Source organism: Panthera leo, chromosome D2 (assembly GCF_018350215.1).
Source record: "Panthera leo isolate Ple1 chromosome D2, P.leo_Ple1_pat1.1, whole genome shotgun sequence".
NCBI classification, from domain to species: Eukaryota; Metazoa; Chordata; class Mammalia; order Carnivora; family Felidae; genus Panthera; species Panthera leo.
Window position 1 is genome coordinate 56,727,852 of NC_056689.1, and position 11,982 is coordinate 56,739,833.

The 11,982-nt window shown below is 39.0% G+C and overlaps 1 protein-coding gene across 13 annotated transcripts in view; it reads left to right on the forward strand.

Annotated features, from left to right (window-relative positions):
• Window positions 1–11,982, forward strand: part of R3HCC1L (R3H domain and coiled-coil containing 1 like) — a 108,823-nt gene that overhangs the window by 83,743 nt on the left and 13,098 nt on the right. For 8 of the 13 annotated variants that reach the window (XM_042908598.1, XM_042908599.1, XM_042908601.1 and 5 more), the window contains 3 exons: window positions 757–852; window positions 1,348–1,488; window positions 9,599–10,378. In XM_042908598.1, the coding sequence (XP_042764532.1) occupies window positions 757–852; window positions 1,348–1,488; window positions 9,599–9,666 (305 nt within the window). In that variant the 3' untranslated portion in view covers window positions 9,667–10,378. Of the gene's footprint in view, window positions 1–756; window positions 853–1,347; window positions 1,489–9,598; window positions 10,379–11,982 lie in introns of those variants that run through there. The other 5 variants (XR_006194563.1, XR_006194566.1, XR_006194567.1 and 2 more) reach the window with 2 other exon arrangements.

Genomic DNA, 11,982 nt, shown 5'->3' on the forward strand with positions numbered 1-11,982 from the left:
TTTCACCTTAATCCAGTGGTGTTTGGAATGAGAGCCAACTCCTTCCAAGGTTACATGCTGTATAATGGTCAGTTCGGATAGTACATAAGCAGACTGTAAGTAGAAATTTAAGAAACCAGTGTGACTGAATCTTAAAATTTTTGTGATGTTTTTCCCTCAGACAAATGAATTCGAAATAGCCCTTTAACCTTTCCAGTGAGAAATCTCTCACTGGAAGTAATAACTCTCACTACATAATACCTACTTTCTGAATATATGAGGGGGCCTTTTGAATTACATCATTAGCCTCATGATTGATGTGATGCAGAAGCATTCAGAGAAATGAGAGATGTTGGATCCTGTCCGAACCACTTAGAATAGGGATCTGCAGACTTACTCTCTAAAGGACCACATAGTAAATATTTAGGGTGTAAGGTCTCTGTCACTACTTAATTCTGTTGTAATAAGAAAGCATCCCTAAACAGTATTCAAATGAATAGGAATGGCTCTGTTTCAGTAAAATGTTACAAAAATAGGTGGTTGGCTGGATTTGGTCGCAAAACCATAGTTTGCTGATGATCCCTGATCTAAAATAATCACTTGCTGACTTGTTAATGGATTTTCTAAAGCTTGCCGTGGGAAAAAAAAAAAAAAAAAAAAAAAAAAGCATAACATCTAGACATCTAGGAAATAACTTTCTGAGAACTAGCCTTAAATTTTCCTTTGTATCACTCTTCTTCATGTCGTCTACTTCCTTACATGTATTCTTCTTTGCAGCTCGTGATGCTCTGGGTAGTAAACATACCATGGTGAAAATCAGGCCATTGTCACAGGCCACAAGAGCAGCCAAGGCCAAAGCTAGAGCTTATGCCGGTGAGCCTATAATCTCAGGGGCTTTTCTTGTTGGTAGTGTATTATTATTTTCTCCAGCACTTACTCCTCATCTAGAATTCTAAAGACCTATCACTTTTATTTTTTAGTGTTTAAGGTAGTATGTTCTTAAAGAGAAAATAGAAAAGGTTATGTTGGAAATCTGGCATTTGAGCAGCCACTTGGAGAGAGTGGGAGATCTGGCCGAGCAACGCAGCAACCATTTTTTTGTTGTTGTTGACATCCTTATCTGGTTTACCTCACTGTTGAGCTGTTTGAGTCACTGTAGAAGTTGTATTAATACAGATAATGAAGCCAGGATTGTTTGTGCTTTGCCATTTTAGTTTCCTCTGATGATCATCTATTGGCCCATATTAATTACTGCTGATGCAGCCCTTGTTAGTCTATTTTATATGTTAATTATGGAGTTAAATCACTTGGCACTAGAGTGCCTTCTCTTCCTTACTTCCTCCTGCCCCCTCTGTTTCTCCCATTCAGAGTTCCTCCAGCCAGCAAAGGAGCGTCCTGAGACTTCAGCAGCCCTAGCCAGAAGGTTAGTCATCAGTGCCCTTGGGGTTCGAAGTAAACAGAGCAAAACAGAAAGGGAAGCAGAGCTCAAGAAACTGCAGGAGGCCCGAGGTGAGTTGAAGTGATGGTGTTCTTCTCTAGTTCTCTAGAGCTCACTATAAGACATGTGGTTAAAAAAAAAAAAAAAAAAAAAAGGAATGGAACCCTTTCCCTTTTGTCATTTCCATTTCCTGGAAGCCTCCCAAGTTTATTAAAATTGTTTTCATGCCTTATATTTAGGGTGGAGACATTTCAGGATTTCTCTTCCTGTTCCATACACCAGGCATCCTAATCCATGTTTCTACTGTGGTTTTCTAAGAGATAGGTTCGGTCTTCTCAGCTTATCATCCATGGCTTTCGCTCTAGTTGTTGCTCCAAACTCTGAGAAAACTTTTCCTGTAAAGACATAGTAGTCTTTCAGACAGAAAACATTTGCTGTGGTTTTATGGGACCTTGATTGCCATGATATTATCTAATGGTTTAGATTGTAGGTAGAAGACAAATTAAGGAAAAGCCATCGACTGACACGGATGATGATAACTGTAGGAGGTATTTTTTCCTTTAAAGGCAGCTCTGAGTGGCTTCCTTAGAGTACATATGGATTAACCTATCTTCTGATTATTTTGCAGTACCTACGAGTTCTTAGAAAATATTTCCACTGATCCACAGCAGGGTTTTTCTTTCCCTGTAGTTTGGAGTTGAGGTTAAAATCTCTCTCTTCCCTCCTTACAGGCTGTTGACTTAAATGTAAAGGCCTGGGATTCTGGCTTTACACTTAAGTACTTTTTATCAACCTTCCAGGCTTTAAACAGTCTCATTGCCTTAGCCCATGATCTGTGGGATCTGTGAAGGCAATTTATTTGAAAATTCCACTTACCAAAAAGTAACTTCATTTTTCCATTAAACGAATTGAAGTTTCAAACTCCTTGTTTATTGCCGGTCTAACAAGGCCATTAATACTTCCTGTCCACTCTGCTTTGGTGATAGCAGGCAGCTTGCGGACTCTCAGCTGCTCTGGCCAGATAACCAGTGACAGAGTGTGTCATGGCAGGTGCTAGAGTTTCAGAGTTGAACCCAACTAATTTTTTGAAACCTTAATGATTATAACGAGGCAGTTTTGATTTTTCCAATGCATGTTCATTCAAGGGCCTTTTACGGACTATAGATAGTTTTTATACACGGCAATAACAGAACTAGAGTAAAGCAGAATGTGCAATGTCCTTAACCCTTTATTAATGGTTATCTCTGAGGAAAGTGTTTTCTCTGTGATAACCACAGTTATCTCAGAAAATCGCAAGAGGGTAATAACTGTGGTATCTATAAGGGAAGATGTGGCTCTTTTTGCAGTGTATTATGTTTCCCTACCCTATGCATGTAATATTACCTGTATTTCCACAGGTACTGCAGCAGTAGTCTTGCACAGATGTCATCTTGAGTATTCCCCTGTTTTTCTGTAAGCACATTAGCATGTAGCTTCATTTGAAGTGTTTGTTTTAAATGTCCCCTTATACAGAGGACATTTCAGTGATGCAGTTAAAAATGAGACTATTGGCTGAGTACCCTGTTACTTAACTTTTTTAAAGAAGGCCTTTATTTGTGAATAGAGACTCACTGTGATAAGTTCCTCTCATCCATTGGTTCTGAGGCTGTACAGATTATAGAAGATTCTTCCTTTATTATGCTTCAGAGCTCTCCCATTCTTCATATCTGAGAAAACGCATATGGAAAATTCCTGATATATCTCTTTCTGACTTCTTTATGCATTAAGCAGATATTCTTGTACCTGCCTGCATGGAGCCCAAGACTTCTCACTTAAAGATTTTTTCTCTCTGGAAATGAAAAGTACTGTTTAGGTATTCAACAGAACAGATATTTTTGCTCCAGACCTTTTTCCACTGGAGGGGGGAGGGATCAGTACAGCTTGGTGGATAACATAATAGATTCTGGAATCAGACTGCCTACGTCTACCCATAAGCTCTACAATTTACTGGCTGTGTGACCTTGAGCAGATTACTTATTCTCTGGAGGCCTCTGTTTCCTCATCCATAAAATGGACATGAAGTGAGATAATCCACAGAAGATGCTTAGTAATCTTCAGAACCTATAGAAATGCACTCTGTCCTGTTTCTATAGGTCTGTAATAAGTATGTGATATATGTTAGCTGCTGCTGTTTTTAGTAATAGTAGTAATATTATGAGTCTAGCACAGATTTCAGTGCACATTTTTTGTCATTACTTTTTTTATTTTAAATTTTCTGTAACACTCCAAAAACAACATTTGACATTCACTAAGCACCTGCCCTGTATAAATTATGCATTATTCTCCTACTTGGGAGAATTAGAGAGATGGCAAAATTTTGTTCCTCTACTTAAGACTTAGTCTAGTGAGGATATCTACCTTGAGTAAAGAAGAAAATAATTTTTTCAGCAGTTGTATAGTTAATATACAGTGTTAAATTAGTTTCAGGTGTACAATATAGTCATTCAACAATTCTATACATTACTCAGTGCTCATCAAGATATATGTACTCTTAACCTGCATCACCTATTTCACATCCCTCCCACCCACCTCCCCTCCGGTAACCATCAGTTTGTTCTCTATAGTTAGGAGTTTTTTGGTTTGTCTTGGTTTTTTCCTTTGTTCATTTGTTTCTTAAATTCCACATGAGTGAAAAATCGTATTTTTTTATGCTTAGCATTTCATAATCATATTGCTTAGCATTACACTCCCTAGCTCTATCCATGTTGTCGCAAATGGCAAATGGCAAGATTTCATTCTTTTTTAATGTCTGTATAATACTCCAGTGTGTGTGTGTTTGTGTGTGTGTGTGTGTGTGTATGTGTATGTATCACCTCTTCTTTATCTGTTCATCTATCAGTGGGCATTTGGGCTGCTTCCATAATTTGGCTATTGTAAATAATGCTACGATAAACATAGGGGCACATGTGTCCTTTCAAATTAGTATTTTTGTATTCTTTGGATAAATACCCAGTTATGCGATTACTGGGTCATATGGTAGTTCTGTTTTTTATGTTTTGAGAAACCTCCACACTGTTTTGCTTAGTGACTGCACCAGCTTGCATTCCCACCAGCAGTGCCTGAGGGTTCCTGTTTCTCCACATTTTCATCAGCACTCGTTTCTTAGTTATTTGTTCCAATAGTTAGCAGCTTTCACTGTCAAAAAATTCTTCCTTAGGTCTAACTTATATCTGTACAACAGTTTAAGCCAGTTTCCTCTTCTCTTTTCCTTGTTAGAAATAGGGAATATATGTGGACACCATTCTGTTCTAATTTTTAAAGATCAAAGGCAGATTATTTAGGAATAAGGGAATTTGGGCTGTAATAAGGTTTTTGCCATTAACATTAGCTGTGTTGCCATGGGCATGTCTCTTACACCTTTCTGTGCGCCAGTTTCCAACAAAGCAAAACTAATGCCTAATTTACCCTGGAGAATTTTTTGAGCATAACCTAAGGTAACGTGTAAAAATGTTTAGAAAGGTGCTTTACAAGTTCAGGATACTATTATTTATGTGACTCTTAGAAAATTAATATTCATTTTAATGAGACAGTAATGACACCTATGTAATTTGTACTGTTGCTCCCCATCCATTATCTATGACAAACAGTGCTAATCAGTTACGGCACTCTTTTTTGTGACTTTTGACTTGCCCATTGCCAATTGATCAGAATTTAGCATGGAAATTGAAATCTGTGTACCATCCTGATATAGGTACTCTCATAAGCAGTACTATAGAATAGCTAGGATTCCTCTACCCACCCACTTGAAGAGTTCTCCTGTCTGGCATAGTGTCTGGTTCATAAAACAATACTCAATGTGCATTGACTGAAAACATGAGTGACATTGGTCACTTTTTCTTCATAAATCTTATTTCATTCATGATTCTACTCTGAACTCTTTCAAATCCTTTAATGTTTTTCTTTATAAAGCCCAGAGTTGAACACTTCCTATGAAAACCTTGTAATTAATGAATTTGGGATTTGTGATTTTGATGTTTAAATACTTCCTGCTAAGTTTCCTCACCCTACTTTGGTCTTCTTACCCTTCTAATGAGAAGTCTGTGTCTTAGTCCTTAATGAAAAATTAGATTCAGAAAACAAAGCTACTCTGGGAAGAAATCAAGAAAAAAGAAGTACCCAAATCATTTTAAGCAAATCATGTGTATATCTGGAGGATAAGAGCTTTTTAAAAGTTCATAGTCTTAGAACATGGAGAAGAGGTTTGTCAGTCTGACAGAGTGCATAACAGATCAGAGCTGCACTAAGAGTGGGAAATCAAAGCATAGATCATCCTCCATCCTTTGTATTTGACTTAATCATGTTTTAAACCAGTGATTCACATGAAATAATAAAACTACATTTTAAAGACCAGATTCAGGAGTATATGTAAAATTTCCCCATGTTTCACTTATCAAAACACTTGATTCCCACCTAAAATTGGAGATAGAAGATATCATTACATCTCAGAATAAGCTACTCTCTCATTTTCAAAGCTTGCTATAATTCTATTTCTTATTTCCATTTACTCTTGGGGGTAGGTGCTTAATTGACTGGTTCTAAAAGGCATCTTTTGGGTCACAGGCCTGAAAGGCAGAGTAAGTAAACAATCATTTGATCCCCTAGTTTGCTTAATTAAAGTCACTGAGAACTTAAAAGTAAAATCATCCCTATAGAATACTTAGTCAACTGTAATAAAAAAATTTAATTACAACTGCTACCTTTTGAAATTCTTTTTAGGCACTCCATTATTCTGCCTTCAATGGCTCTGCTGCATTGCTGACTCATAATCTAGGTCGTGTGGCATTTTCTTGGTGTCTTTTCTTTCCTAATGTGAAATTCCCTTCATTTCCAATCACATTTCTCTTTTCATCTTAATGTGATCTTTTTCTCTGAGATGCAGTATTTACCCGTATTTTTGCTGTCACTTGCTGTTTAATATTCTTATATCACAGGCCAGTATTAGATGAAAATGTTAATTAACCCTAGGATTAACTGACCAGTTTACCAACTATTGCTAAATAAAGAACACATAGTTCTTTGTGTTGACACTTAATACATTGATGAACATTCTACTCTCCAGAGTTAAATGCTCCCCTTAAACACTTATGTGGCCCAGACTATCTTTCCTGGTATATTAATGATTATATAAATAGTTGGTAAGCCTAAAATCTAAAACCTTGCTAAAATTAAGAGGTTACTTCTATTATTTCACCTTAATCTATCAGGTCTGTCGATCCATAAAAGAAGGCAATTAGATTAGTTTGACCAGACTTGTGCTTCAAGTCTGCGTGTTGATTATTCCTCTGTAGGGAGTTTTGTGATGATTTTTCTCCATTATTTTCTTAGGCGTAGAAGTAGATTTTGAACGTTTTAATTTACATTCCTTTTCTTTGTTTTCTTTTGAGATGACACTGTATTGGCTCTTTTTTAATCTTTATCCCTTTCCATTCCCTGAGTGGTAAGTGGTGATTCAGTCAACTAATTTAATAAAATCATTTATGCAATTTATTTATTATACTGGGAAATGAAAGTCTTTAGGGACAGCTTACATGCACACTTTAAGTTAATCATGTCATACAAATTCTTCTATTCTGCCTTTAGTTCCTTGCCCTTATGGCTGCTGTTGGGCTTTCTCTTAGTTTTCTGTTTTCTGATTGTTAAAAGTAAAGTTAATAGGAGCTCTTCTCATGCAGTCTGTCAAGTTAATACAGGAGGTCCTTGCAGGCGGTCTATCAGATATTATCTGCTTTCCTTTCTCTCTCTCTCTCTCTCTCTCTCTCTCTCTCTCTCTTTTTTTTTTTTTTTTTTTTTTTTTGAGAGCAAGCACGGGAGGGGCGGAGAGAGGCGGGGAGAGAGAGAATCTCAAGCAAGCTCCACACCCAGTGTGAAATGACATGGGGCTCCATCTCACGACCATGAAATCATGATCTGAGCTGAAATCTAGAGTTGGATGCTTAACCAACGGAGCCACCCAGGCACCCCTCCTTTCTCTTTTTTGTTTTTCATTTTCCCCTTTTCTTTGTAGATATTTTCATATGTCAGGACAGTAGAAAGTATGCTGGTTTAAGAATTAAAGGCCTGAGTTCCAGCTTTAGTTTTTCACTGATTATGTAACCTTAGCCAAGTCACTTAACCCCTCCAAGCTTCCATTTCCTCTTTAAAAAGTATTTCTCTATTCAGATTCTGAATTACTAAATGTATGCCTCACATTGTTACTATTTCTTTGTGCTTCTCAGTCTGTCTCCCAGCCTTCACTGGTTAACCACCAGAGTTTCCTCATATATTATTTTACATGTATTTGGCAGTAGAGATCCATAATCTTTTATTATAAAACATTAGGGTGGGAAATGTTTCAGTATTCTGAACTGTATTCAATTTTAGAAAGATAATATCGTTATCTTAATATATATTTCATAACACCAAAATCAGACACACTGACAGTATTTCTGCCACCAAGTATATGATTGTTCCATTAAATGGCATATGTAAGACCATAAGCAGCCTTTTATCTTTTCAGGTTATATTTACTACCAAATGAATTTTGGCCCTAAACTTTAAAAAAAAAACAAGTTTAAAAAAACCCAACTTTTCCGAAGTGCTTTGAGTTTAGAGTTGCGAATTGTGGTGAGTGGTTTATTTTTCTACTACACCTGGATTTCTTTTGTTAAACTTCCCAGATAGCCACTCTGATTTAAATTTCTGAGCTTATTGAAAAGTTTGAGTTCTGGTAGTTCACTTTTCTGGTTTCTTCAGTTTTCTAGGAATCCAGAACCAATTTTTGATTGCTTTCATCCAACATTGCTTTTGCCTTTAGATCCCCTTCTAATAACTTTACCCTGTTTATGAGAATCAGAACCACAGTGCTTTCCTAAGAAACCCTGGAATCCTTTAGACAAGCCAATTATCCTTAGTGCGGTCTCCCTGGAGAATCCCAATCCCAATTGAAGCCTGTCTTAAAGCCAAGTCACAAGGCACTGAATTAATTAGCCTTCAGTTTGGAATTTGCTGACCCTCTTTTTTTTTTTTTTTTTTTTTGTCTGTTATAACTTACTGTTATATTCAGATAATGCCACAAGGTGGTGCCCAAATAGCAGTGAATTTCTCTATCTCACATTTCCAAATGCCAGTCAGCTTCCTGACCAAGTTCTTTGCCCTTAAAGTACAGTCAAATATATTCAGTAAAGGAATTTTGTAAGGGATTCTGCTGATTTGGAAAGGTATGTCAAAACAGCAAGTGTTAACTCTAAACTCACCTTGATTTCTGTAGTAATTCCCCTGGTTCATGACTTGCAAACTCTTTTACAGACTTTATTTGAAATAATAGCCCTTGAGAGGAAGCACTTAGGCTTATCATCTATATTTTATGGTAAATGACTAGCCATGAAATTAGAACTGGTATTGTGGCACCTAATGAAGTGCTCGGGTCACCAAATCATGTGTGGTCTGTATCATCTCAGGTCTTAGTCAAAGTATTAAATGGAAACCCAGCTTCTCTGTTAAAAATTGAAGATGGATTGCCCAGATTTCTGATTTGTTTTGTTTTGTTTTGTTTTTAGAAATAATTCTTTATTTCCCTCCATTATATGTGGTTGTTTTCCCATGTCGGAATTGTGTATTGCGGAAGGTAGGCTCTTGAAAATGCTCTAAAAATACTGAAATTTGATTTGCCTCTGAAAATTTTTTTTCTGTAAGACTGTAGTAGGGAGATCCAGCTAGAGCCCAGTGGCCACCATTCCCATTTGAGCAAGAAGACAGAAGAAGAATATTCAAACCTATTCTTCATCCCTATTGAAATATTTTTAAAGATCAGTGAAGTGGGAAGAACAGGCAATTATATTGAAGCACTAACACAGTTGAGAAATAGAATGAAAATAAATACATTATCAGCAAGACTGGAGTCTGGTCCTGCTAGGTTCTGACTTACTCCACATACTTTTTATTTCTGTTAGCCTCAGATCTTTCTTTTTATTATATAGTACTAATAACATTGCTTCCACTTATAATGCACTTGGAAAGTTAAAGATATTAACTCTTGGAGTCAGGTAAGAGAAGACCAGGAAATTCTCCTGTCTCATGACTGAAGTTTGCTTATAATTTGGATTAAAGGAAAGTCACTGGTTATATGGCGCGTACCTCCACTTTTCATACTGTCCTTACTTACAGAGAGAAAGCGACTGGAAGCCAAGCAACGGGAAGATGTCTGGGAAGGCAGAGACCAGTCTGCAGTTTGAACATCACTTAAGGAAATGGATAGTTCCATGAATTCAGAAATTATTTCCATAGTCTTCGGATAGGAGGATCCTTCTAGAGTTCTGTGTACACGCAGAAGTGCATGTTCGTGAAAGAACGAGATAAAGCCATTGAGGCGAGCACTGACTGGGTCTAGAAAGAAGGTGGACTCCTGTCTGTCTTTGCTTCTAATTGCAGTCATTTGGAATTGCCATACTGTGTTGGGCATAGAAAGGAGCCATCAGCTAGGAAGCTGACTTGTGGCAATTTGGATATAACTTCCAAGAGTCCTCTGGGCGTGGCAAGCCCCACTGTTACCATGGCTCACGTGTCTAAGATGTCTGAAGCAGATACAAAACAGAGGATTCAAACCTGCCATGATGGGCCATTCCGGCCCTGAAAAGGTAGGGTGTTCTTTCGGGCCTCGCAGAGCCAAGGGGTGGCGGAGGGAACAGTGTTTGAAGTACTTGGTACTCACCGAATCCACACTGTCAATTCCAGAACTCTGGAGCTGGTGAGCTGCAGCAGATGTAGGCGTTTGAGCTCCAGAGTTTGTACTGAGCCGGGCGCCTGGGGCTGCTCCAGCTGCACAGCAGCCAAGGGCATGCCTGCTTCAGCCCTCTAGAAAGCCAGCCTTGGGAGCCGTGTGCTAGTCCCCGCTGAAAGTACTACCGTGTTGTGAGAGGGAGACATTAAAGCTCAGTCTATGACCTACATCACTGCTATTTGTCACTTTTGTCATTCCCACAAAAAAACTGGGGAACAGCTCTCCTCGTATCTTCATCCCTATAAAGTTGTGCCTGGGTTCAGTGGATCTGTTGGCTTTATTGAGCCACACTGAGTAGACTGCTGGTCCTCTATCTCTCTGCCTGAGTATACTACAAAAATGCCTCTCTCGGGATGGGTATGTGGTAGCTCCCCTCCCCTTCTTGCCCTCCCTGGACATGCCCACCCGAGCCTCTTGCCTTCTCCCATTTCTGTCAAACCTGACATTCTGCAGAAGGCTTCTGGCACACAGCATGTTCTTGGTATCATCTTCTCAGCCTGTGCCAGAGGCACCTGGCAAGCAACACCAGATGATCCATTACAGTGAAGAGTTGCCAGAATAAAACAAACACCTCTGGGCAGTGAGGAATTTCCTAAAGGACACTGACGAGTCTGAGCCGCCAATTCAGGCTTTATCCATCTCATTCCTGTGCTCATTGTTTTTGGAAGGAAGTTCTGCACTGAAGAACTGGGAGTGCTAGACTTTAATAGGTTGAGCTAGCAAGACATAGTGTCCCATCGTGCTTTCATTGAGGGCGGCAGCCTCATATTTGTATGTGGTGCCCATGACAGTGATGGATTATTAGCACTGCCTAGAACATGGTAGAGTGGGGACTCTGTTCAAATGTTCCTCAAATGACACTGGCCTTGGGTCTTAGCCCTGACCCAACTATCCCTGCGGCTATTCTGGTCTTGGAGGCTTCTTGCAGCTCCTCAGCATTGTTTTTCTCATTCTTGGTCAGTTCTGAAAGTGTCCCTTGTTCCTATTCAGGGCCTCCCTTTCAAGTTTAGAGGATTAAATAAAACCTTCTCTTGATCCTCTGTCCTAGTATCTGGTCCAGTGCACTTCTCTGACTTGTAGCCACAGGGCTTGTGCTCTCTGTCTTCACACAACAGACTTCTTTAAGATAGACAGGTCTGTTCGAACAGCATGGCTACACTGGAAAGGAAAGGCAGGGAATCGTAGCCAGGCTTCATACTGAATGGTACACTTCTGAGGTACACCTTTGCTCTGTTTTGATTCTTCAAGGCTAAGAGTGACCTTGGGCAGTAAAAAAGATGATTGTCCCTATTACTTGTCTTCCCTTTTCTAATAGCATTTTGGCTTTTAAGGGCGTTGGTAACATAGAGCTGCATGTTTATTACCCAGTTTTCTTAATTACTCCTAGCTTTTAAGGTACTGTTGTCATTCTAATGCTGTCTACTAAGTGGCTAGTAGCGTGTGCTTTTTTCCAGCTTGCGATCAGCCACCTCTGACTTTCAGACTTATCCTTATAGTTAGACCCAGAGAAGGGATTTGTGTTTAGCCGGTATCTAAAGCTGTGAAGTGTTGCTGCTTCCACCATTAGTAGAGAACGTGCTGTTCTTTTCTTGAGAGAGAGACAGAGAGCGAGCATGCGCAAGGGAGGGAGGGGCAGAGAGATAGGGGGACAGAACTTCCTTCCAAGGAAGGAAGGATCCAAAGTGGGCTCTGTGCTGACAGCAGAGAGCCTGATGTGGGGCTCGAACTCACAAACTGTGAGATCGTGACCTGAGTCGAAGTTGGACAAGCC